The sequence below is a fragment of the Netta rufina genome (assembly GCF_964035555.1).
Source record: "Netta rufina genome assembly, chromosome: 3".
Classification (NCBI taxonomy): Eukaryota; Metazoa; Chordata; class Aves; order Anseriformes; family Anatidae; genus Netta; species Netta rufina.
Genome location: NC_140125.1, coordinates 118018209 through 118043617, shown reverse-complemented (window position 1 = coordinate 118043617; position 25409 = coordinate 118018209). Strand labels below are relative to the sequence as shown.

Below are 25409 nucleotides of genomic sequence, written 5' to 3'. Positions count from 1 at the left end.
TTCCCTCAAGCTTTCTTCTTTTTTATTTATTTTTTTAATTTTATTTATTTTTTTCTTTTTTCTCTTTGCCATGTTTGCAATTCATCTGATAAGTAAAACAACTATGGACAATTGAGCAGGCTAGGGTTAATTTTCATTGGGTTCCTGTAATAATTGGCTAAACACAGCTGAGGCAGTGGGACTTGGTCTGAGAATAAACCAAGCACAACTGGTTCCATTGCTGGGCAGGGCTCCAAAACTTCCCTGAAGGTTGATTGTCCATGACATTGTGCTGCTGTGTTTCTGAAATGAAGCTGAGGAAGAGTGAGCAAGCCTGTTTCACCACCAACCCCCCCAAGCCCCCCCCTTGGGGATGAGGTAAGAAATGCCTACACAGTGCTATTGTTTGTGACTGGTGCATGGTAACTCATTAAACCATAGTTATGCTGTTGTCTGAGAGTTTGCTGTGAGATTTGGTGGAAATTACCATGAAAGCATCCATACCAGTGCAGGGCCAGAGCAAACCATTTTGGTTTTGGTGACTTCGTCAAAAACCCATCCATTCATCTGGGCTTCAAATGAGTAGGTGTAGATGCGGGAGCAGGGATGATGTTCACAGGGGTGATGTTCACAACGCTATTCAGCACCTGATGAAGGTTGAGCTGGATCTTTCCTGCAGCCAGTGGAGGCACACGGTTCTCCATAGGGTGGATGATAACGCTGTGTAAGGCCATCACACTCCTTTCCACCACTAACTGTGTAAGGACCCACAGGAGTGTAGATACTGGAGGTGTGGTGGGAGCTCTCAACACCTCTTGGCCAGAATTCCTGCCAGACTCTGACACAGCTGGGAATGCCATGGAAAAACTGAATTAAGAAGCCTCAAATTCTGCTTATTTATGAAAGCCACTCCCAGATTGGATATAGGCATGTCTACGGACCATTCAATCATTTTCTGTCGTGTTGGGGGGAAAGGAGGTATCCCTGCCTATGGCAGGGGGTTGGATCTAGATGATCTTCAAGGACCCTTCCAACCCAATCTGTTCTAGGATTTTATGATAAATGGGTTGATTATCTTCCTTCTGGAGGATCGAGTAATATATGAAGGCAAGAAACTCCTGTTGTGGTCATTAAGGACCTGGAACAAAACAGTTAATAGCAAGTAGCTTAGGTTAATAATTAAGCCTGCGCAATGGACAGCTCTGAGCTGCCTGCAACAGGCATTGAGGCTGCTGAGAAACGAGTCTGGTGGCTTTCAGCACAGCACAGGTGACTCGATTACCCACAGGGGACTGAACTGAGTGCCTGACACAGCCTCCGACCACAAACTGTGGTAGAGCAGATGCCAAAGGGATGGAGAAGTTATACAGGTAGCAGAGCCCCCACACTTTGCTCCTCTGAGAAATGGAAAAGCAACAAAGAGAATGAGGTGAGTAATACTTTAAAAAGTCCTCATAAGGATAATAAAAATACACCTAAATGACCTTTTATATGCCTGCTTTGAAATGCAAGGCTCACATGCATCAAGGCTTTGGACTTGACCTCTACAAACTGCATTTATGTTAAAAGGTGCAAGAAACACAGGTGAGTAATTACAGCAGGACTTGTGTGATACGATAAGCAATAGAAGCACCACTGCTAGTCTGTTATCTTACAACAAAAGAGCAGGGAATGCCTGACATTGAATGCATGCACTGGTTCTGCTGGTCAGTCGTTTTTAGCTCTCTGTTAGGAGAGGTCATTTCCCACTTAGCTGCAGCTTCTTTGTGGGTAAGTCAGGGCACTAAAAGGAGCAAGCTGGCTAGGGGCTTGGAGTATGTTTTTTCTCTCACTAAAGCATGCTACAAAACTGGTGCATTGCTGAGGGTTGACTACTGAAGGCATTGCAGCCGACTCAAATGATGCGTGGTGGCCAGCTTCATTCTAGTCCTTATTTCCATGTGTATTTGGCTTGCACATGCAGTGCTGCTGGTTGCAATGACTGTAGTAGTTGGCTTTATGACCATGGTGCATTTGGTACACACCATAACCAAGGTTTCTGCTCAGCTCTCACCTCTAATAGAATCACTCACCTGTTGCACTTTTCCTAGGGTGCTAACACACAGATCTTCCACTGTGAAGAGGAACCTGGCCTTGAGAGCTGTGTCTGCCCTTGTCTTTTTTCACTAGGTGGTGAAAACTGATGGAGCAGAAAGGTAAGTCCGCCTTCGTGTCATTTTTTTCTTTGATAATTACTGATTACACAGTGCCTCATCCAGTGATTGTGATCTTTGTCCTACAGACCCCACTGCAACAAAAATCTGAACTTCTAAATCAGCTTCCTCCCATTTGGTTTTATCTTTTTTTTGCCTGGGGTTTCTGAGGTCTTATCTGAACTTCAGTAACCAAGGGACACTCTGCATGAGGGGAAGAGTATCCTGTGAGAATCCAATGACCCAGCCACTTTCTGTGCTCATTGGTGAGAATTTGGGGCTTTTGCTCATTTAAAATGTGACTGAGTTAATTGACTCATGGCTATTTCCATAACAGTACAAAACCAGGGGTGAAGGCAGCAGACATTGATGGTCTGTATTTTTGAATGTTAAACAGTTTCTGGGATGGGCTTTGTAAAGGGAATATGTGATATGCCTGCCTGTGGTAGCAGCACATAAAGCAAATAAGACCAGGGAACTTCCCAGGCTACAGGGACTCAAATATTTAAATTCTTAAATAATTAAAACAGTCCCCAGCAGTGTTGTGACCAAGTCTAGCAGCAGTCTTCAAAACAATTCCTAGGCCAGAGACCATTCCCAGTAGTGGGAAGGTGTGTGGGGCTAGCTGTGGAAGGCTAGAGAGCTGAAGAGGACAGTCAGGCCATGTCTTTTGGTTTCATAGCTGGGGAATGACCATGGCACAGTTTTATTTAATGGAATACATGCAAGGATTTTGTATGAAACAGCACAGAGTGAGGAGAGCTTAATAGCATTGTCTCTAAATTAAGTCAGGTGTGTTTATTGCTTAATTCAAGCCAGTCTCATGAAACATGGCCCCAGTGAGGGGAAGCTCATCCTGAGCTTAGCCAGAAAGTGATCTGCTCAGTGGGGTATAGGTGTATTGGGTGGGTGGGGAAAGAGCATTATTACATTATTTTGATCCTTTGTACTGCGTGAGAGATGAATCAATGTGTTTTCTATGATTCTATCTTCCAGTCTGCCTTGGCTGCTGTAACACAGACCATTGCTTCAATGCAACATGAAGAATACAGATAGGGTTTCTTTTAATTTGTCAGAAAACGTGTTAAGGTCCTGAGCCACCATCCCATGAAATCCCCATCCAAAGTCCAAGATGAACCTTTGGAGACCACCCTTTCTGGTTTTCTTTGCAGGTGGGTGGCAGATAGTGTTGTCTCCCATCCTGCTGATAATACAAGGGTGCCGCTGGGTTGGCATGGCCTGACTTCACATGAGACATGCAGAAGCATCTCTGAAAGATGCTGGGTGTTATGGAGTAATGTCTCCAGCATTCTGGTTATTATCCACCCTTAACAGTGGCTTTTCATGGCACTCTTCCATAGCCAGTGGAGGTTTCTGGATGTCTGTGGATTTATAGCTAATTGTCCCTGTTGTAACTGGGTTCCTCTGACACATGTTGGTTTTCATTTGCTTGATGATGGTCGTGATTGCTTCCATGTTGATATTAAGTGTTCATGATGCAAGTATGTCAAATACTTCTCTTTAGAGAGAAGAATATGGATGGTAGGCGAGATTGCATTAACATACAGATAAGAAGTTGGAAATCTTCTGAAATGCTAGACAGGAAACAGGGTACCATTGTAAAAAGGACTCTTTATTGACTCCATTAGTTTCAGAGGATGAGTGCCCCCCAAAGAAATCCTAAATCCTCTTAAGAATTTGATGTCTTTCTGGAAAATGCGACATAGTAAGTTACAGGTAACTTAGTTTCATGAAGCAGGAGCTCCTTTCCATTCTGCCTTTGTTTCCTAAGGACTTCTCCAAGAAAGAGCTGGAAAGGCTGTCTGAGCCAGAAGAGGATACGTTATGTGGGTCACCCTAAATGTGGGGACAGTGTACAGAAGTGAGCAAACACTTCAGAGTTGGAAAAATATTATTTAACTCTTGAGGAGGACAAGAGGCTTAGATTGGCTTGGTTCACCAAGCTTCGAAGGCATGAAAACCTCTGTGAGGGGAAGGAGGACTTTTACTTAGGGGACACAGTTGGATGATGAGTGATATGGCTAATTTACTAAAGGCCTAGGAAGGAGGAATCATGAAGAGGGAATCACAGGAGGAGCTGCCAGACCACGATGCCTTGCTTTGTCCTGAGTTAGATGTTTTCAGTGTTTGCATTATGCTTCAGCTTGGGTTGTTTTTGCAGTGTCTGCCACAGGATTGCTCATTAAGCCTCGAGAGGGCAGCATTGCTGGAGGAACGTGGATCACTATTACCCTGGATGGTGAGTTTTAAACTCTTACAAATCCTAAACTCTTTGAACTCCACCAAAGGAAGAAAGAATCAGCTCTGTTCTGAGACTGGAGGTTGGAGTGACAAATCCTGAGCAACAGATAGGTGGGATGTAGCACCCAGAACATGAAATCAGCTTGAAATTCATAGAATCATAAAGGTTGGAAAAGACCTCCGAGATCATCTGGTCCAACCATCCCCCTACCACCAGTGTTGCCCACTAAACCATGTCGCTAAGCACCACATCCAACCTCTCCTTGAACACCCAAAAAGCAATTAGCAGAGGATGGTTTCGATCCATCGACCTCTGGGTTATGGGCCCAGCACGCTTCCGCTGCGCCACTCTGCTGTTGTAATACTAAAAATAATAATGTTACTACTAATAATATAGTTACTTCATAAGCTATTGCTGATGGTTGCTTGTTTTCTGATTTTTTCTAAGCGAGATAAGTCAGATTCCTACCTTGTTTTTGTAGAACTAGGGATACAAATTTCCTCCTTGCTGGCTTTTTTTTTTTTTTAATTGAAGGAAGTCTGAAAGTCTCTTCATAGGCTGTCTGATGCTGGAGTGTTAGAAACACTAATTTAAACATGAGATCTGTGTAAAAATCACAGAAATTGATATGCCCTGCTCATCTGGGCACGAACCCAACTTTACAAAACCGCATCTGATTTTCAGTAGTGCTGAATATTAACTCCTTGGGAAGAGAGCTGGTGTCTGTCTGAGACGTATGTTGATTAAACTGCTCAAGTTCTGGCACTCGGTTATTTGTAAATGTGACAAATGATATCAGTCTTATTTTTTCTGAATAGTGTGATTTCCTGGAGAGATGCTGAAATGGAGGGAAGGGGAGCTTGTGTCCTCAGGGGAGATGTGCTTTGAACAGCACTGTGTAGCAGGCAGGGACAATCACTGAGCCTAGGAGACATTTCTGAGGGGGGGAGCAGACATCCAGGCATTGGGAGAAAGGGAAAAATGTTCCTGGGACCAGGAATAAATGTGCAGTTTGCTGAAAATAGAGAAACTACTGATGTCACTTAAAATGAATCTGTGAGCTGGGAGACACCTGTAAAGACAGACAACGAAGGGATAGATGTTTAGAAGCATGTTTCTAGCTGTATTAGATTAAGCTACAAAAGCTAAGCATGCTAAGTTTTGTTCACACCTTGACTTTCTGAAGTTGAGAAGCCTTGCAGACAGCTCACTGAGGAAATGGGCTAAGCTGATCCACCTTGTAGCACAGGTGAACTCAAGGTGCTGTCAGCAAAACCATTCAGGACATAAGTAACTGCAAAGATTAAGGAAAAGTATTAATTTTACAGGTGCTTTAATTATCTGTGGTTATGATGGTTGGTGCAGTGTAGATGGCTGAGGAGATTCAAACTGCTGATAACTGTCAATCTCTGCAATAATATATTTTGTGGAGAGTGCAGGCATTGTATTAGAGGCAAAAAGCCATGCAGCTACATGATAAGATGAAATATCTCTTTCCACAAAATTACACAAACATGATTTAAAAAGAAAAAAAAAAAAGTAGTCCAATTTGGGGCTCTAAATATTGTTCCTAAAGAGAAGCTGGAGTGTCCATTTGAAAATGTGTACATTGTATGACTGGATGTGAATAGTCCTGTCCCCGCAAAGCTCCTCTGTTTGACCTTGCTTGCTTATGTTCAGCATCCCAGCAGGCAGAACACATCTCTTCAGCCAGCTGGTCCCACCTGGAGGTGTCCCTGGTGAACCCAGACCTGCCCAGTTTGCCATGCGATGTCTCTCCTGTATATTTTGGCTTACCCAGTATACGATGCAGAACAAGGTATGGTCCCTGACTACAGTATAGAATCATCTAGGTAGGAAAAGACGTTCGAGGCCATCAAGTAAAACCATCAATCTGACCTACTGAGTCCCATCACTAACACATGACAACTTAGTGCCACGTCCACACTTCTTTTAAATACCTCCAGGGATAGGGTCTTTACCGCTTCCCTGGGCAGCCTGTTCCAGTGTTTGATCACCATGAAGAAATTCTACCTAATACCCAATCTAAATCTCCCCTGGCAAGACCTTTGTCATTTGCCTGGTAGAATCCTCATTTTCCTTTAGTGTCTGTACAGGCAGTTTGGGAGTTTAAGGAATTCCTATGGCTGCACCTGGGCACCTCCCAAACTGAGCTGCATTTCATGCTTCAACTTAATGAAGGACTAACCTAACTAGCATGAATCAGACTGAGACTTGAAGAAGCTAGACTCAGATCCTTGAAAGCTTGTAGAAATCACATTCTTAGATGCACAGTGCCCAAGAAATCTGTGGATTTTACCAGTTTCTGACATTCTTGCCCTGTCCAAGATCATAGGAACTATGGTAGAGATGGAAGCAAACACGATTCCAGGCAGCAGCTGGGGAACCTAAGCTCCGTCCTTCCCATCTGTCACAGGTTAAAGGATATTGTTTGACTGGAAGGCTAGCTGTGCCTCAGGAGGCTGTAGGGGTGAGCCTGGTGGGGCTCTTCCATCTCTCGCTGCTATGATTTGGTTTGGAGTTAACCCTGCTGAATGCTGTGCCGTACGTTTAGATGCAACATTCATTCACAAGCCAGGATCAAACTTCCCTGTAAATCCAGGCAGCCTTGGGGTATTTTAATAGCAATGAAGAACAATTATTCATTAGTATTAATGAGCACTAATGAGCATGTGTATATACTTTGCATTTACATATAAATTGGATGTATGTTCTGGTATAGTCCTATCACCTTCTGCACTTACCTACAATTTCTTGCTGTGTCTTCATATTATTTGTACACTGTAATTTCTGAGTTTGGGTTCATAGTATTAAAGTGTTTTACTCTATCAGTGTCTCCATGAACCTGATAAGATTGTCCCAATGACTTGGCATTACCTAAAAAATAGTAAACCCAATCTATATAAAAATAATACGTTTTTTTCCCCCATCTAGGTCTTCACCCCAGGAAGGTTTGTACTATGTGGAGGTGGCCTTTAAAGGACGTGTGATTAACAACTTGACTGGGGTAGAGAAAGAAAACTACACTTTCAAGGTAATGACCAAGAAAGGATAGAAGTGATGATGAACAGCTGAAGGCATTGAAGAGAGTCAAAACTTCAGACTTTGTATCACAGGATATGTATTGAAATAGTATCTCTCATATTGATTACACGTCAGGACATGAAGGCAAGATGTTCCTTGTGTCCCTTCAAACTAGATGAACCAAGGCATTCAGTCTGGCACCGGATAGGCTATGAGACCTGAAGGAAAAATCTGGGTTCAAGTTAAATGGTCTCTGTACCAAAGCCATGCAGTCAGAAGACCAACTTGTGAATTAGTTTTACCTTGTCTAGAATCGTTGTCCAAGCAATGAATCACACTTTCTCTGACTCTTGGGGCCTTACTGACAGAATTTGTCACTTTCAACTAAACAAATTTGTAAAGGTGTGCATAGTCTGGCTAGCATTGTGTACCAAAAATTATGGGCTTATCAAGCAAAGATAGATGCAGATGATGAATATCATGGCATGTATCTATGTAATGAGAAATCATATCACATCTGAAATACCTATGGGAAATTTCAGCTGTTCTTATTCTCAGTCCACCTTGGTTCTGTCAGAAATACCAGATCAGGCCTTTCATTATTTCAATTTGGAGACAAAGTCAAAAATAAGGAACGATACCGTGTTTTAATGGATTAACAAGGACTATGGAGAGGTTGCATTCAGCTCTAGTGACTGGAATTACTACCTGAGACCCTTTGCCCCCCCCTTTGCTGACTGTAGGTGCTCACACTTGCAGAGCAATTGATGCCATCCCAGAATCACAGGCTTGAGTAGGACAGGACATCAGGGGGTCCAACTTCTTGCTCAAAAGGTTGGCTATGAGATCACAGCTGTTTTCTCAGAGCTTTATTCAGTCAAGTCATGAAAACCTCCAAGGATGAAGATTTTACAACAGCCCAGAGCTCTGCTGAGGTATCTGACTATCACAGCTCTTGTGAATGACCCTTTTACTTCATGGATATCATGCAAGGTCCAACAACTGACAGACATGGGTGTTCCTAACCCAGCCAATTCTGTCCCAACTGGATTGGGGCACTCAGATGACTTCTGGTACTGTCTTCTGAGCTGCAGGGTGGTAGCAGTCAGTCAGCACTGACAGGTAGCCACGGCAGGACACCTCCCATGGACACTGCTGATTCTGGGAAAGGACCTCTCCATCTCTGGGACAGCTCTCCACACCGAAAATGTACAAGTTTAGGAAAGCTCACACCTCAGTTCTGATCTCATCTCTGTTGCTGGGTTGTTTTGAGAGCCTACAACACATCCCCTACCACAGCATTTTGCCTCTCAGTGTGAGAACACATCCATGGCTGTGTGCTTCAGGATGAGGCCTAGTGTGTTCAGAAGTCACACCCCACCTCTGTGCGAACTTTAAGTATCAAGCAAGAAAACCCAGAGTTTCAGTAAATTGCCCATTAAAGCTGAAGAGTCATTGGGTGGTTGAGCTAGCTTAGAGAGCTGATGAAAAATCACCAGGGGATGCTGTTAATGAGACACATTCCAAGCTAAATAAAACACAGTGTGTCTCTTTGTTTTGGGACTGGGACCTGGGAGCTATGCGTATTAAAAATTAATTTTGCCTCTGCAGCAGATTGAAAAAGCCTGCTGCAGGCAGCAACAAGTCTGAACAGCTCTGAAAACTGGTGTCAGCTAGTGGCCCTGGCTTTCGTGCTGGTTTTGGCTTCTTTCTCTGAATCTGCTCCAGCCCAGGGAATGTGTTTTGCCCCTCTGCATTGACCATGACTAAAGGGAGTTTATGGCTACTCATTCGTTTTCCACGTGATTGTAATGAGGACGTAAACAGATCGAGCTCTGAAAGGGTCTGGGGTTCAAGGAAGGTTTAAAAAAATATGTGATGGCATCCTTGGTTTAAGTCTGGAAATGAGTTTATGCTATTTATTGAGCTGGCAGCAGCATCTGTGAGTGCAACTGAGGACAGGAGGGCTCATAAAGAAGGTGGGAAGGATGGAGATGTGAAGGCAGTTCTGAGAAATGGATGATTTCGGGATGGGGACAGGACAAATGCACAAGGGAAGCATATTTTTTCTTTAAGTTTAATGAAATCCAGCAGTTAATGACTTAGAATTGGGATTTAGCCAGCTAGCAGTGCTGCAGGCCAGTTTTCTGGAGGTACTTGTGGCTCTTGAGAAAGCAGAGAGGCCAATGGATTTTACAGCGTCTGAAGAAGCCAGGCACCTCTACAGATCACCTTAAGCCCAAGACACTTAAATTCCTTCGTGGATCTGATCCTTATTTTTCACTTGTTGTTATTCATTTCCAGAGTGCAGAATGCTGCACAGAGGAATGACAACATTACTTTTGCATTTCAGAGCAAGTATCTGAGGAGTAAGGCACTGAAGCTGTTTTGCCAAGGCCTCCCTGCAAAAAGCAGGGCTGTTCCTGTATTTGTGAACAAGGCAGGGTCAGGATGTGGACTCTTGTGCATTTGGAAGGAGGCTGAGGACAACCTTCTTCCACTTCTAAGGGGTTCTTGTGTGTTCCCCATCTTCTGAGAAGCTTGCCTCAAAGCAAAATCTCTCTACTCCTTCTTGGGCTCTGTTTAAGACAAAAATAGTGCTCTGTAGTGACTCCAGTATTTCCTTGTTGTTCCCTCAGGTGGCAAAGTAGCGTTTCTCTGAACACATCTCTGATACTGTATTAAGATGGGTCAATGTAAGCCTTTTCTTGGCTACATTGCTTTTAGGTACCCAACAAGCTCATTAAATGCTACTGGAAGTCTCAGTTCTATGATGTAGAAATAGTTTTTAAGAGGATATTAATGGGGGAGTGGGAGGGGGTTGGGGACATGATGACACAATGCCAAATGAAATGCAGGTCTAATCTTCAGGAAAAAAAAAAAAGGCTTAGCAATTCTTTAAAATATTAAACCACATCTTCTGGGACTGACTCCAACCAGGATGGGCAATCTGGGCACAAAATGGGTGCAAGAAATAGCTGCAGGCCAGACTCTGAATGCAGAGAGGGTAAGAAGGGTACATCTATACTTGCTCTCTTTTCAGAGCAGGACTCTGCTTCAAAGATAGAATCCTAAAGCACGACTCTCTGAAATGTGCGTGCCAACTGTGTTGTGAGCAATGCATAATCAGATCTTGTTGGGCTGCTGTGAGAATGACTGCTGTTTAACTACAAATTTCTCCTTGCAGTTTTCTGCTGCACAGACACCTGTGGTTTACCAAATTAGCCCACCATCTGGCATCCCAGGTACGGGACCTTTCTTTAGGCTGGAGCCCACTTTAATTATTATTTGATGTTCCATACCATCTTTCTGCTTACGAGGGATCTTTGTTGCTGGGGTTTGAAATAGGCACCTCCGGAACTTAATGTCCAAGCTCACGCTGAACAGGAAAATGGGTTTGCACAAGGAGTCTGCTGCCCTGGGTACAAGAGAAATGGGTAACGCTCTGTGACTGCTGGGTTATTTGGCACATGGTTTCTGTAGCCCAACTTTGCCTGAGTACAGAGATGCTGCAGAGTGCCAGATCTGATTGATTCCAGATTAAGTCATCTGGCCCTATTTATTTCATAGTAGTTTTGAGGGTTATCTATTAGGTGCTGATGTTGTAATATCATACCAGTCTTTTAATAGAGTTTCAGATCGATCTTTAAAGTGGCATGATAAGATAATCTGGTTTTGTTCTGAACAACTACCTGGGTTTTGGACGGCTTTTTCCCTGTTGATATTCCGCTGGCATTTCCAGGCTTCTTCAAACAGCTTGAAATGCTTATTTCCAAAATGAACCAGGTGTGGTTCACCTGGCCACATGTAGGCATTTACATTAGGGAAAGTTGAATCACCCTTCATGATTTTTATTGACTAATATGGGTTAGACCTCCACTGTCTATGGGGAGCTCAGAAAATCAACACACATGGTAGAACCTATGTATCTACCTACACTGTAGATATGCTAAGTGAGAATTTTGCTCTCTGAATTCCCTAAATACTCCTTTATTGCACCGTATGTTAATTAATCCTTATATTATCCTTATTTTTTTTACGTCCTGCTTCAAGGACTTAATTTTAAGCATATGTGCTTAAACATAGTACGTTAAAACGTTTATCCTAAAGGTAAAGCAGCTGCTGTACAGCTGCTTTGTGGGTATTATCTTTATTGTGTATAACACAATAAAATTGATTTGTGCTGAGGTTCTTCTTTAGGCCCTGGCCCTGTCTAGCATACAAACATTGCACACTAACACCTAGCGCATGTTGATGATGCCATTTTGTTTGCTTCATGATGTTCTGCAGTGGCATTTGGATAGGATGGTGGTTTTAATTCACAAATGTGAGGAGGTGTCTTGTTGGTACAAATACTAGAGTTCTGCTGAAAAATCTGGAATGGACTTTTTCAGTGGGAAACAGATGTGTGTTTTGGGGCAAGTGGATTTAAATGTACAGTTACCTTGAACTTTGATAGAAGCTGAGAGTAGGCATGGGTACAGGCAGTTGGGTAACACTCTGCATTAATTTGCAAAGATCAAGAATTTCTTTGGTTCAGCTCACAAAATCTGCAAATGTAAACACTCTGCTTTTAAAAGACTCTCTTCAATTTCTATTTCCTTTCAAACAGGAAATTTAATAGAGATATATGGGAAGACAATTGCTGGAAGATATGAGACCCTGGACTTCAATGTGGATTATATTGATGGGTAATTATATATAAGCTGCTAGCTGCCCCTGCCCCTGTAAATTACCATTTCTTCTATCAGCCTCTGTGAAAGCAATAAATTGCAACCAGTTGGCCCAGAATTGCCATTTACTACTTTTGTGCTTTATTGCAGCTCATGAGTTGGGCTCCAGCAAACTTTGTTAATCTAATTGCAACTGGTCCATTAAGCTAGTTGGTTTCTTTACTGGCAGCACAGTCAATCACGGCTCAGTGTGAATTGTACTGTAATTGCGTCTGGTTGCTGTAGATCTTATTTTGGCTAGCAAATTAAAATTTAACTAATTAAAATAATGTCAGAATCTAAAAGTTAAATAAATTTTCCCTTCCATTTGCATTTTTAGAAATACTATTAGTTGGAGGCAAATGCTCTAGTGAGTCAGAAGACAAAAGCACAAGTGTTTTGAGACAAAAGGCTTTGTTTTTCAATGCTTTAAACCTTCTCTGGTCACTTCCTTGTTTTCAAGGAAGGTTTGATTTTATTTTCTGCTGCCTCTAGGGTTATGCACCACAGAGCAAAACAGGTAGTTTTCTGTTTTTTTTTTTTTTTTTTTTCTTTCTTCCTTCCTTTTTTTTAATTTTAATTTTTTTTTATTTTTATTTTTTTTTTTAACATTAGGACATCAGGACTATAAGCACAGTAAATCCAGAATGAGTATGAAGGCTGACCTGATGTCTGTCATATACACATATATATGTTTAGAAATATTCAATATTCTCAGCTACTGCTGGGTTATGTTTTCCTTGCTCTTGCCTCAGTGTCAGTGAAGAACTAAGCCCAGATGGATATAGATCAACTAGTAATCTATAGGTATTCTGGCATTTTAAGGATCAGTGCAGTAGTCAAGGAAGGTATACATTCTTAGTAGTAATTTAGAAATTTTAATTGCAGCAGCAGCAGCAGATATATGCCCACTATATGTTTTTGTAGCTAGTTGCTAGACTGAATGGAGAAGTCCCTTGCTGTGTAACTAAATTCTCTGCTAACGTGAATGGAAGTCAGTGCAGATACCTGCCCTATCTTTTATCAGCCCTACAGTTTTGCTCACTGGACACACAGTACCATCCTTTGTTCAATACTAATTACTATTTTACCTGTCTCTAGTGGAAGTGTGAAACCTTTGATCCGTGAGCAGAAAGGATGGTATGTCTGCAGGTTGCTTGGACCTGCATGCTCCAGTGCTATATTATTCATTTACAGATTGACCTCCCTATAGCCAAAAAGGAAATGGCTTCAAAATCTTAGCATACCAGGCAGGTTCACATCCTAGCTTCACAGGAATACTTTGCCCATTTTTGGTGTGTTAGTAAATACGTACCAGGTGGGGACTTGGACTTGAGCAGAGCCATCTGTCACTCAGTCACACTGATTCAGGATTCAGATGGCAGAAGAAAAAAAAAAAAAAAAAAAGGATTTTTTTAGTTAAAGTGTTTTGCGTGCTTTTTCAGGCTTTGTATGGGATGTGACGGTCCAATGATGAATCAATCATTTTTGCAGCACTGATTTTTTTTTCCAATTTATCCTTAAAAGAAAAGCATTATAGTATCAGGAATCTCTATTAATAAAACCAAACTCTGTTATAAAACTACTCTGAAGCACGGGTCATAGCAAAGTGTTTCACTTATTTTCCTCAATTGTCTATTGATTCTCAAAGAAACATTGCCACCTTTTGCTTGTTATGCTAATTACTGTGAACCTATTGCTCCCACCTGATTCCTCCTCCCCAGATGAAGTTTTCTTTCCATATCCGTTCTTTAAGGTGGGAATACTTAATTTTGCTGTTAGGAGGTTGGGTGATTTTTAGCAGAAGTTGTCTGTAGCATTACCTCTCAATGAAATAATGAAATGATTGAGGTCTGTCTTGAAGTGCTATGGTTGTACCAGCAGGATGATCTACTTGTGTTACCTGGTGCCTCTAAGAGGGAAGGGTGCATAGGGGCTATCTGGAACCCAAACCACCAACCTTTTACTACAGGGAGGAGATACTGGGTTGTCTGAAGTCAGCATAGGTGTCTTGAAGATGGTTCTGCCACAATCTTCATAGGCATGTAGTTCCTGCAGTATTTGGGGAATATATTTTACAGGCCAAGACATATAAAATGAATAAATAAAAAATAGGATTTGTCTAGGTTTCTGAATTAGTAAATGCTGGATACCAGTGAGGGAAAACTCCTGGCCCTTTTGAAAATACTGGCTGCTGATTTTAACAGAATCATGATTTTGCCAGGGAAGTTATCACCTGTCCTATCGTTTTGCTCGTTTGTTTTTTCTCCTAGACCAGCTATTCTTACGGCAGAAGGAGATGGATGGATCAGCCTCTGCTCTTTTGCTGACAGACAGACTGGAAGCATGTCAGTTCTTGACCTACCTTTGGTTTGTAGTAGTGCGAGGATTTATGTGCAGTTTTGTTTTTTTTTTTTTTTTTTTTTTTTGCTTTGTGATATTATAGAGAGGGACCACGGGAGCCCAACTGAGCTGGCTCTCTACTCCTCTGGCTGTAGCTAGGCAGGGTCAGGGCCCACAGATGATATGTAATGTCCTCGCTGCACCTATGCTGTTCAGGGGCCTCCAGCAAGGCAGGAGTGGGTAATGAACTGCAGGACATCATCAGTGAGTGCAAAGCTCACAGTCATCAAGCAGTATTTGTATGCTGCTGTTGTGGGAATGTTACACAGCAAATGCAGCTCAGTCTATGCTATAACACAAGTATCAGTCTTTAATTTTTCTGTAATATAAATGATGCACTTCTCATGGAGCCTGTGAGCCCTGGAAGAGGGAGGTTGTTTTTACAAGGAACAGGGGAAAAACCTGCTCCTGCAAAAGTTAGTGCCAAGGCTTCTCAGCAAGCCCTCTTATTGTGCTGTAAAATTCCTCCTGGCTCCCAGGAGGAGAACTTAAATGCAAATGGGAGTTGATGATGGAACTTGTGTTGTTTCACAGCTCCCAAAGGTTGATGTAGCACCAGCAGATCTTGCTTAATTGCTACCCATTCCTACTCACAGACTGGGGGTGTACAGAAGAACAATTAAGAGGAGAAATGCCAGGAAGTGCTATGTTTTCTGGGAGGTTTTGCCTAGGAAAAACAAACAAAGAAAACCCCACCATAGTCTAAACTACACCAGTGGGACAGTTTTAAGAGTGGGAGGAGGTGTGAAAGTGTCTCTTGAAATACTCCTCTGCCTCATACCCAGTACCATGTCTTAAAGATAGGTCCTCAGTTGTGCAAATCAATGACTGGGTGTAGATCTGGGTCTTGCCCTCAAACTCTTAAGCAGCTTAGAAATGAGAAGTGTGATCTCTTTGCAAGTCCTTGCAAACCATGCCCAGAATGGAGATTTGGTTACAAAAATCCCATTGATTTGCATGGGAATTAGGCACCCAAATCCTTCTTAGGAGCCATCCCTGAGTGCTGCAGGGCAGATGGAGGGGACCTGGAGGGGAGGAACAGCATCCGTACCCCCAGGAGAGTGGTTTTATGGGCAGCCTGCCTGTGTTATCTCTGCAGTACTGTCCTGTCTCTGTTTCCTCTAGCAGGAAATCCCTTCTCTGGTAGTGATAAGAGAGCTGTTTAAAATACAAAAACCACAGGTCCAAACAGAAAATTATTTATGTGGCTTGGCAAATTATTGTTTAAATTTCTACAGATGGAGTCATAGTATTATTGATCTTCCCCTATCCCACCTCCCAAAGCAGTTTCCGGGTTCAAAGTTTTCTCATCTTAAGAGCAAACTCTAACCTGTTGCTGAGACATCACCTCCCTCCATTCTGTGCAGCTCCTCTCCTTCCAGAGGCATGGGTCTGAATTGCCCTTGTCAAGTTGTGAAGCAGAAGAAAAATTGAGCAAATTGAATTTTAGGCCCATTTCTTTGTGTAAATCCTAGGTTGTGTTCCCCTCTTCCCCTCAGCTTTTGTCCTACTATTTGCCCTACCATATGGCAAGACTTGTCTGCCCTCAACTCTTATTTAAAATGGGGGTTCTGAAAGTCACCAACGGGATCAGCTTCTGGAAATAAAGGAAAGGGGTCAGGCTGGAATACTGTTTCTATTAGGCTCCTGAGCCGCTGAGCTTATGAAGTGGAAGTCCACATCTTCACTTGATTAAATGATTCTTGCTGTATCTTGCTCTTTTTGCTCCCAAGGCTCAGCAAAGTCCTTTTGTTTTTCCACAGCTACCCAATTCAGGCAGAAGATGGAGTGGGGACCATGCAGTGCCGGGTGGAAGGGAACCACATAGGTTGGTGAAAAGAGAAGGGGGTGGAAATCATGTTTCTATTCTAGCATATTTCGCTACTCCTGCATCTCCAGAGGTTGGAGGGTATCCATAGAGTTAATGGGATATTTTTTTTTTGCTTGTTTTATTTGTGAGATTTCTTGGACTCTCATAGTATGTTTTAAAGTATTCTAGCTTTTCATTTAAATCAAGAGCAGCTCTGCCGAAATCAACACAATTGTACTGTTGTAAGAAAAGTGTAAGGAAGAGGAGAATCAGGAACATGACATCTGGAAAAGGTTTGGTAGGATGCACTCTTCATAAAGCTCTCTGCATTTCTGGCATAAAGCACATTTATTTTCTCTCCTCCAGGGTCCCACAATGTTAGCTTCTCAGTGTTCAACAAAGGAAAGTGAGTAAAAGAGCCTTTCTCTCTCTCTCTCTCTCTCTTTTTTTTTTTTTTTTTTTTTTTTTTTTTGTAGTTTCATATGGGTATACAGCTCCATTTCTGATTCCAGAATAAGTGCATAAAATTTTATTGAAACTTGTGTTTCATTACTTAGAAATAAGGTTTTGCTAACTTGAGAAGATGGTCATCAGATTAGGGCTGAAAAAGGAGAATATTCCCCCCCCCCCCCCCCCCCCCCCCCAAAAGCACTTCTGCTTTGTAGTTCTAATACTTTATTTTTGGTGCCTAAACAAGAAGCAATTTAAGTTCAGATTGAATAAAATCCCTTTACCTTGCTTTTAGCTCTTTTTACAAATGGAAAAAATATAGACATAAAAGGAGGTGAAAACACTTCCAAAACCATACATTTTTATATATTTTTTTAATGGTAAAACTTAATAAAGAGTCTCAGTCATGTAATAATTTCTTGAATCAGTGCCTCAATGTGCAGGTGAAAGGTAGTGTTAGTCCCCATAGAAATGTTCCTCTGGAGAGCAAGTGTCCAGGTCTGCCAAAGGAAGGTCTACTGTAACTTAAATGGATCTCTCATGCATTTCTCCCTCTTGCAGATCAGCAGTCCACAAAGACGCCTGGCTCATCAGTGCCAAACAGGAGCTTTTCTTGTATCAAATGCATTCAGGTACCAATCTGATTCACCTCAATGGCTGGTCCGTCTCATGGCAGTGCCAGCGATGTCTAAGACCTCTAATTATGCCAATGGGATAATCCTTTTGTGCCCTCATTTTAGCTGTGTAGCCCTACCAGTATGGTAAGCTTCCTTATGGGCTCACTACACAAAGCTGCAGACCAAAAATTTCAGGATTACCAAATGTATTTGCTATGGCTCGGTGTGCTGCTATGGGCTTCATTCTAATCTGCAGTGAGTTAGTATTCCTCTTAAGGATACATTTGAACTGTGTCTTTTGGACAACCTAACCTGAGAGAGAGTCAACCAGAGCACAGCAGGGTGCCAGGATTTGGGATGGAGTCACTTTGTCATTGTTTCTTGTCCCATCAGGTCACCAGTAGGCTTGAGGTGTTGGATTGAGAAGGGCTTTATTTCACCTCTCCCCCTTAAGTCACACTGTATTTGGTAAGAATGAGATGCTGGCCATAAAAGGATGCAATGCAGGCTTTAGGATGAGATAAAGCATCTCAAGGAGGGCATTATCAGCTACTCCAAGAGCTGGGTTCTGGATAAAGGGCTGGTGAGTGGCAAGTTTTTGTACTATTATTAAAAAAGGCAGATCAAGGCACACTATAACCTCCATGTGATATTTCCAGCTATGAGAACAGCAGACATCAAGTTTCTGAGCACCAGCCTGAGATTATGGCCACGAGCAAACAGTGTCAGTAAGGACCTGTGCCTAACAGTCAAAAGACAATTAGGGAATCAGCATTTGGCAGCCATTGACTTCAGTCAATGGTTGAATAATGCTGAAAAAGACCACTTGGTTCACCTGCACAGGTCCCCAGAAAGGTCCCATCCTGTTTCTGCCATTCCCTTGACCTGTCAAGGGGCTGAAATTAATGTAATGGGTGCACTGTTACCTGGGTGGGCTGTATCTTAGGAGCCTGGTTCGGGATATAACAAAATTAGTTTGTTATGAAAAAAAAAGCCAATACATAAACGATATACAAAATATAGCATACAGTTTATTTCACCTGTAAATGCAGAGCACTTTGTAATGGAGGGTAATTTTATGTCTTCATTTACAAACTGAGGAACCTTGCGTGGAGTTGGATGTTAGCAGAGCATCAGCAGAAACAAGACCTGCCAGATCTTTCCAGCAGACCACTGCAGTCAACACTGCCAAAATAAAGTTAAAAATCTGATGAACGAAGAAAAAAATATAAATTTGTACGTCTGGGCGAGCTTCTCTCATATTTACTAGTCTTTTTTTTCAGAACTGTGCGAAATTCAACTGGCTGGTTAAACTAGGGCATCTGAGTGCAAAGTGAGGAAATGTCATCAAAGAGAAAAATAGGTTTCCAGTGTAGAAGGGAATAATTATAATAAGATCAAATCATGAATGATTCTTGTAGTCATGATGTGGACGTTTGCCATCAGGTGTTGAGCTCTCTGTGTTTGTCCCTGAAGCCAGTTGGGACAGTTGGGAAGCGCGGTAACATCTAAACCAATAAACTAAATTGAGAAGCAAGTCAGACAAGGTCAAAAGGATTTAAATAATTTTATTATTATTTTTTTTTTCCAGAGTGCCTCAGTAGTGTAGAATATACCGTTTTGCAATCTGAGCATGATAAATGCAGCCACTGCTAAGTAGTCCAAGCATTACAGTATTTCCCCTGTCATGCAGCTGTTATCCGTGTGGTTCATTCCTGGCGTAATCCCAGCGGCTGCCAAAATCTCCGTGAAGGCTCACTGAAGCCTGTTTTATTTACAGGAGCCTGTTCCGGTTGGAAATAGTGCAAGTGCACTGCTGGCTTTGACAGAAATAGGGCTGGGATTAATCTTTCCTATGCTCGTTTTCAGATCCCCCTTTTCCTTCCTCTGCAGAAATAGCCTCTGTGTTTCCAGCTGGTGGAAGTCTTGGGGGAGGCACTGATCTCACTATCACAGGGGATTATTTTGAGGAGCCGGTGCAGGTCACCTCTGCAGGTAAGAGGAATAATGCACTATTTTTTTTTTTTTTTTTTTAATGTGCAAAACCCAATTGCTCTTCAGAGATAATGACAGCATGGGAGATGTACTCACCATGAAGGAGGGTCCAGTGATTTGGACTATGGGAGTGAACCATTTTCCTTGCTTGATAGTACAAACAGAGAGTTCTAGCAAAGTGTCAGCATCTTCTGGTGATAAAGATGGGTTTATTCTACTGCTCAGATGTGTTTCCAAGCCTGACATTTGTCTCCTTTCCCTGCTGCCAGGTGTCCCCTGTAAAGTGAAGCATGTCTCTCCCCAGCAAATCATCTGCACCACTGTGCCAGTTGGCAAGGGCAGGAGGCTTGGTGCCCCCCAGCCAGGTACGGTATTTGAAAACCAAAGGTCCAAACAGGCAAAGCACACATGGAAACATAGGGTAGAAATAATTTGGTGTGAACATGATCAAGAAACAGGATTTTCCAAGCCATGAGGCTGGTTTCTCCTAGGTAAATAATAAGGAAAGGCAAGGTAGGAAGCTCAACCCACTGCTTGCACAGGCTATGGTGGGAGGGGTGTCAGCCTGGTGTGTAAGGCTGTGGACAATAAGGGGGGGATGTACAGATGATATCTGTAGTATGGATGCCTGGATGAAGCATTGCCGTAGGAAATTACTGTGCATAAAATGAAGTTTGGCTTATTTTGACTGTGGGCCAGTTCAGTACCTCTTCCAAGAGCGGTCTTGTAAGCTTGGTTGGAAGCTCTGTTCATCTGCAGAGCCAATTTATTATTAAAATTTTCTGTCCTGGCCTGCCTCCTTACACCACTGATTCTAGCATGTGCTCTGGGGTTTTTGTTGGCTGCTGCTGAGAACACTTTTATTTTAACTTTCTAGGAAATAGAGGGCTTCTCTTTGAAGTTTGGGATGATGCCTCTGATCTAACGGAAGCAGGTCCGGGATATAGATGGCAATTTGTACCTAATGCCAGCTCCCCAGTAAGATTTCTGTCTGCGGCAAAGCACTCCTTCAGGTACTCAGAGATTTTAAAAAGAGATGAAGCCATGGCAATCACCTTTAGCAGTGTAAGAGGTAGCAATAACACCTGACAGTTCTTTATAGCAGAGCCTGACTGCATTGCTCCTTTAAATCAAAGCAAACCCTCTGCTCTGAGGTCCTTTTGAAGCTCAGAATATTCAGTGAAGTGTTTTATTTTTCCCTTTTTGCTTTCATTCAGTATTTCTGTTCTGCCTGGCCTAGATGTGCTGAAATACCATGAAAGAAATTGCTGTGGTGGTAGAAGGAGCTGTAGTCCGTCTGTCTTGGGCTGGTGCTCTGGCCAGATGCAGAGGGGTCACATCCTTGGATGATGCTGGCAACTGCAGCTCAGGTGATGCCAGTGGAAATAAAGTGATTTGCCCCAGGCTACATAAATGTCTGAGCTGTGTTGGTGGCCACTGCGTGCGCCTCTTGAGATGCACCTATGAAGAGCTGTGTAATGCTCATGGACATTTTCATTTTTCTGTCACCTCTGTGCTTTTCTTTGTTGATCTTGTGAGAGATCTTGAGCATTTTCCTGCCTATTCAGGGGTAAGACTTTGCTTGAGAAAAAATGTACAAACGAGGTGTAACCACCAACAGAACCCTACTTGTTTTCATGAAGCTGCTTTTTTCTTCTTTTTGAAAACTTCTGTGAAACGTGAACACTGTAACGTGAAAATTGGTCATTTTGAGGTTCTTCTAGTTTTAAAATCTGAGGGTGTTTAGTTATTACTTGGTCCTGTGCCCTTCCCCTGTGACTTGATGTATGCATGGAGGTGGAGTGCAGGGTGGCAGGAATTTTACAGTAACTCTTTTGCACGTTACAGATGTTCTGCTTTTGCTTAGCTCCAGGCTTCGTGGATTTTTTGTGGCTCCTCAGACCAACAATTACACCTTCTGGATTCAGGCAGATGGACAGGCATCTCTGTACTTGAGTTTATCTGAAGATCCAGGAAACAAGGTATTACTTCTGGTACAGAGAAAAATAAGGAGGTAACAATAGGAAGGAGTTTTAATTAAGGTTATCACAAGCAGGAATTCCCCCAGCATGAATTGGCTTGTTGGCCTTTATTGTACATCTGCTGGAGAGTGAAACTTTTATTATTTATTTATTATATTTGGCATTTTACATCAGCCTTATCAGCTGCCCAGCTCATGAAGGGCTCACCGTAACATCCAGAGTCTTTGAATTTCTTTACCTGAAGACATTTTTGTTTGTATTTAAGGGACCAGAACTGAAGACATCCTTGCAAAGCTATGTGGGGAACTGCTGCTGGGGCTAGGGTCAGCCATAAGAATTATATTTATTGTGGTATTAAGCCTTAGAACTTATCAAAGTTCAATGAGATGATATTTTTTTCCTGTAGAATAGAAAAGAACGCCAACCACCAACCCATTGCCATCAGCCAAAAGCACAGGTCTGGTTTTGGAGCTGTGGGTGTTGTAGTTTGGTAGAGAAATGCCTCTGATTGATTTGGTTGGTTTGGACACAGGTGAGAATAGCTTCTATCCCTGCTGGCAATTCTGAATGGTCTGGGAACTGGGTGAAGAATTGGAGTGAGAGCTGGCAGCCGAAATCCCAGAAATTTGAGCTAACTGGCGGCCTGAGGTACTACCTGGAAGCACTACATCATGGAAAGGCACCCAGCAACGGGATGAGAGTTGGAGTCCAGATACATAACACCTGGCTGAATCCCCAGGTGGTGAACAGCTACTACAGGGAGAGACACGAAATTCGGGCCCGTGCCTTGCATCTTCCAGAAGTGCAGGTCAGTGCTGCCTGCTTGGCCCTGGGGTTCCTTCCAACCTACACCATTCCGTGGGAGGTAGACTAGCCCTGATTCAGTTGACATGGATGGCAGCAAGTCCTAATGGTAAAGGTCTTGTTCCCCCCTTGTTTTAACCTGCTGAGTTAGTTGATAAATACTGTCATGGGAGCTGAAGGTGTCTGTGGCTTTCTCGCTCATTGGTAGGAGGATATTTTTATGGTTTTGTTATAATTTGCACTTTTGTTAAAGTGCAAGCAATGCTTACTCCCCCTCAGGTTTTACCTTGCTCATTACCTTGTTCCTCATGCTAATTAATACAGGCTTGGGATGGATTCTTTTTTTTTTTTTTTTTTTTTCCCCCCACCTAATGACAGAGCACTCTGTGTGTTATCAGAATGAGTCTATATTGCAATTGAGTGCTAGAAACTTCCAGCCTGATGAAGTGCTTGTGCTGAGGAAGTCTGTCCTTGTGGTTAAACCTCAGGGCTGTAGGATCATTCATGACTTTCATGACTTTCAGCATTTCTGTGCAAATTGTGTATCACCTGTGCTCCTGTTAATATGAGAACCAGAGCCCCAGGTGTGTGTCAGGAGAGACTGTGGAAAGTGAACATGGTTTAAGAGTAGCTGAAAGGCCTCTTTACAAAGGCTTGAAAGGGCACGTTTGCTGTAAATTCCTCCCTGGTAGATGATCCATGTAGCAGGCTTGAAGTCTTTGTGTCTCATGCAGCTTGTGCCTGTTTTCATCCATACATTCTATTATTTGCTTGGCAGATGCTGACTGTGACTGGTACAGGGTGGTTCAGTATCTCCGGGAACAACGTCCTCCGCAGAAGGATCCACACAAATGCTACTGCTCAGCAGGTAGGTGTCATTAGGCACAGACACCCAGTCCTCTGCTGGCTGTAACTGGTGGAGCTCTGGTAATTGACAGCCAGATTGACAGATAATACCAAATTAAATGTTCGGCCCAAAGGCTGAGGTGCATTTTACGTGAGCTAGTGGAGATTTTTGTTACTGGGAATCTCGCTGAGATTTTCTGGGGTGTGTGACTTTAGGGATATTCTAAACACATCACAGCATCTGCTCTTGGCCTGTCAGGTCTGCAGAGAAGCGTGTAGTGCCTTCAGACACCAAACCCTCAGTCTTCACCTGCATGTTGCACACGCACTGCACATTGACCAGGCTCTTTTAAGAAATCTGCCCCTTTCTGAGGAGGCTGCTGGATGCCTAAAGATGCCTCACACTCCCTAAAGTATCCTAGATGTCCAGTTTGAGGCTCTGTCTTTGCGGAGCTGAATTTTACTCTCAGTCACTTGCCTACCTGCTTGGTCAGAGCCACCTTGTCACCAGTCCACAGCTGATGAAAAATGCAGTGACACGTGTTGAAACTCTCTGCTGAATTGAGCCAGGCACCCTTGTACTGTGACTGCTTTTCACTTTTCTTTAAGGTCCAAACAGCAATAGAGGAACTTCTTTCAGTAGGATGTGACACGGAGCCAACTTCTGCTAAAATCCTTTTCCATGATGGGTTTGAGAAAGAAGGTAGTAATTTCCTTTAACAAATAAGCAGTATTTACTGTGAGAGTTATTTTCCTTTCTCTGATATAAATGTACTTTAAACTTTTAATGACAGTAAATTCACACTTTTAATGGAGTTATGCACACATTTATTTGTATTTATTCTGATGCAACAAGCTTATCAAAGCAGGTTATATGTGTTGGTGGTTAGAAACATTAGGAGCACAGATGAAAAAGGCAAGTCCTGGGGCATGTGAAATTATTCATGTTTCAGTATGTGTGCTGAGGAAGCAGATCTGGTGTAGCCCATAGCTATAGCTCAGGATATAGCCTGATTATAACTCTAGAGGACTCTTTCTTTCAGTGTTTCTCAATGACTGGAAGTGAAACAATGCACATATCTGTGGTATCCTTGGCAGGTCAGGCAAGGTATAAAACATCGGCTTCTGTTTAAAGAAAAAAAAAAAAGGTTTTCTAACATGAAAGTATTGCACACATGAGAAGCTTACTCTATTTTATATTTCCAATATCAATAAGCATATACTAATCCTATGCCAAAAAGTCCACTATTGTCTAAAAAAACTAAAAAACCCACATTATGCCCTTGTATTCAGGACAGAGAGAACAGGACCCAGCCAGTAATATGTATATTTGGTGACTGACTCTTCCGAGTGGATGAAAGCAATGATTTCATTTGAGTGGGTGGGGATGAAGGGAATTATTAAGCAGAAAACTGGAAACAGTGATTGGACATTCTTAGTCTAATTATGTGATCCCAGTGCTCCAGTTCTGCCAACAAAAGAGAGAAAAGTTAACAGGGGTTCAACAGTGAAGTGGGAAGGAAAACTGATACGTAGCAAATAGAACAAAGGAGAACTTGAGTTTTCATTGATGGCTGTAAAATGTAGAAAATTTAAAGGCAGAACTGTGGTGAAATTGTGGTGAATGGATTCCAGGATAGTAAAAGTACAGCCAGACGTGTTCGGAGCCAGGGTCCATCTAGCCCAGCATGCTGCCTTCAGCAGAAACCAAAATGGATGCCTAGGGAAGAGTAAAAATTGGATGACCGTGTATAATAACTCACCATTAATTCTCTCTAGATCTGAAGTATTTTTGACTCAATGAATTTTCTGAGCAAGTTTTTTTTTTTTTTTTTTTTTTTTTTTCCATTCGACTACCTTCAGAAGTTCTCCCTTCCCTGTGCTTACGTAGCTCTTGAACACAGCTTGACAATTGCATTCATGCTATCTTCCAACAGAGATTCCCACAGGCCCAACACCCTTTGCGTAAAGAATCACAGCTCCTTGATTTAAGATTCTGCTATTAACTTCACTTGGCAGGCTTTATTTCTCATACTGGAAGAAAAGATGAATATGCAGTATGTACAGTTGGAAGAAAGCCTTTTATTTACTAGGAACAGGAGGAATCCTAGTAACTTTTTGGCAGCAAGGTTGATAACTCAATGGAACAAAAATCCTAAAGAGGAAGGTGGATTCTCTGTAGCTTTATATATCAATTTTCAGCCTTGCCTGGGTGCTTTCTGGAAGAGATGGGTGGTTTTACTCAAACATACTCTGTCTGGCTAAAGACAGTGGTATTTTCCACGAGGCTTACTGGTCAGTTCAGGGATCT

At 42.4% G+C, this 25409-nt stretch overlaps 1 protein-coding gene across 1 annotated transcript in view; it reads left to right on the top strand.

Annotated features, from left to right (window-relative positions):
- Positions 1-3303: 3303 nt before the first annotated feature.
- Positions 3304-25409, top strand: part of PKHD1 (PKHD1 ciliary IPT domain containing fibrocystin/polyductin) — a gene marked incomplete at both ends in the record, with an annotated part of 259585 nt that continues 237479 nt past the window's right edge. The window contains 17 exon segments of the mRNA XM_084284494.1: positions 3304-3343; positions 4354-4431; positions 6115-6253; positions 7390-7489; positions 10667-10724; positions 12092-12170; positions 14465-14539; positions 16358-16422; positions 16771-16810; positions 17416-17486; positions 19365-19466; positions 19736-19831; positions 20344-20479; positions 21334-21448; positions 21981-22256; positions 23031-23120; positions 23708-23801. Of these exon segments, the coding sequence (XP_084140620.1) occupies positions 3304-3343; positions 4354-4431; positions 6115-6253; positions 7390-7489; positions 10667-10724; positions 12092-12170; positions 14465-14539; positions 16358-16422; positions 16771-16810; positions 17416-17486; positions 19365-19466; positions 19736-19831; positions 20344-20479; positions 21334-21448; positions 21981-22256; positions 23031-23120; positions 23708-23801 (1654 nt within the window).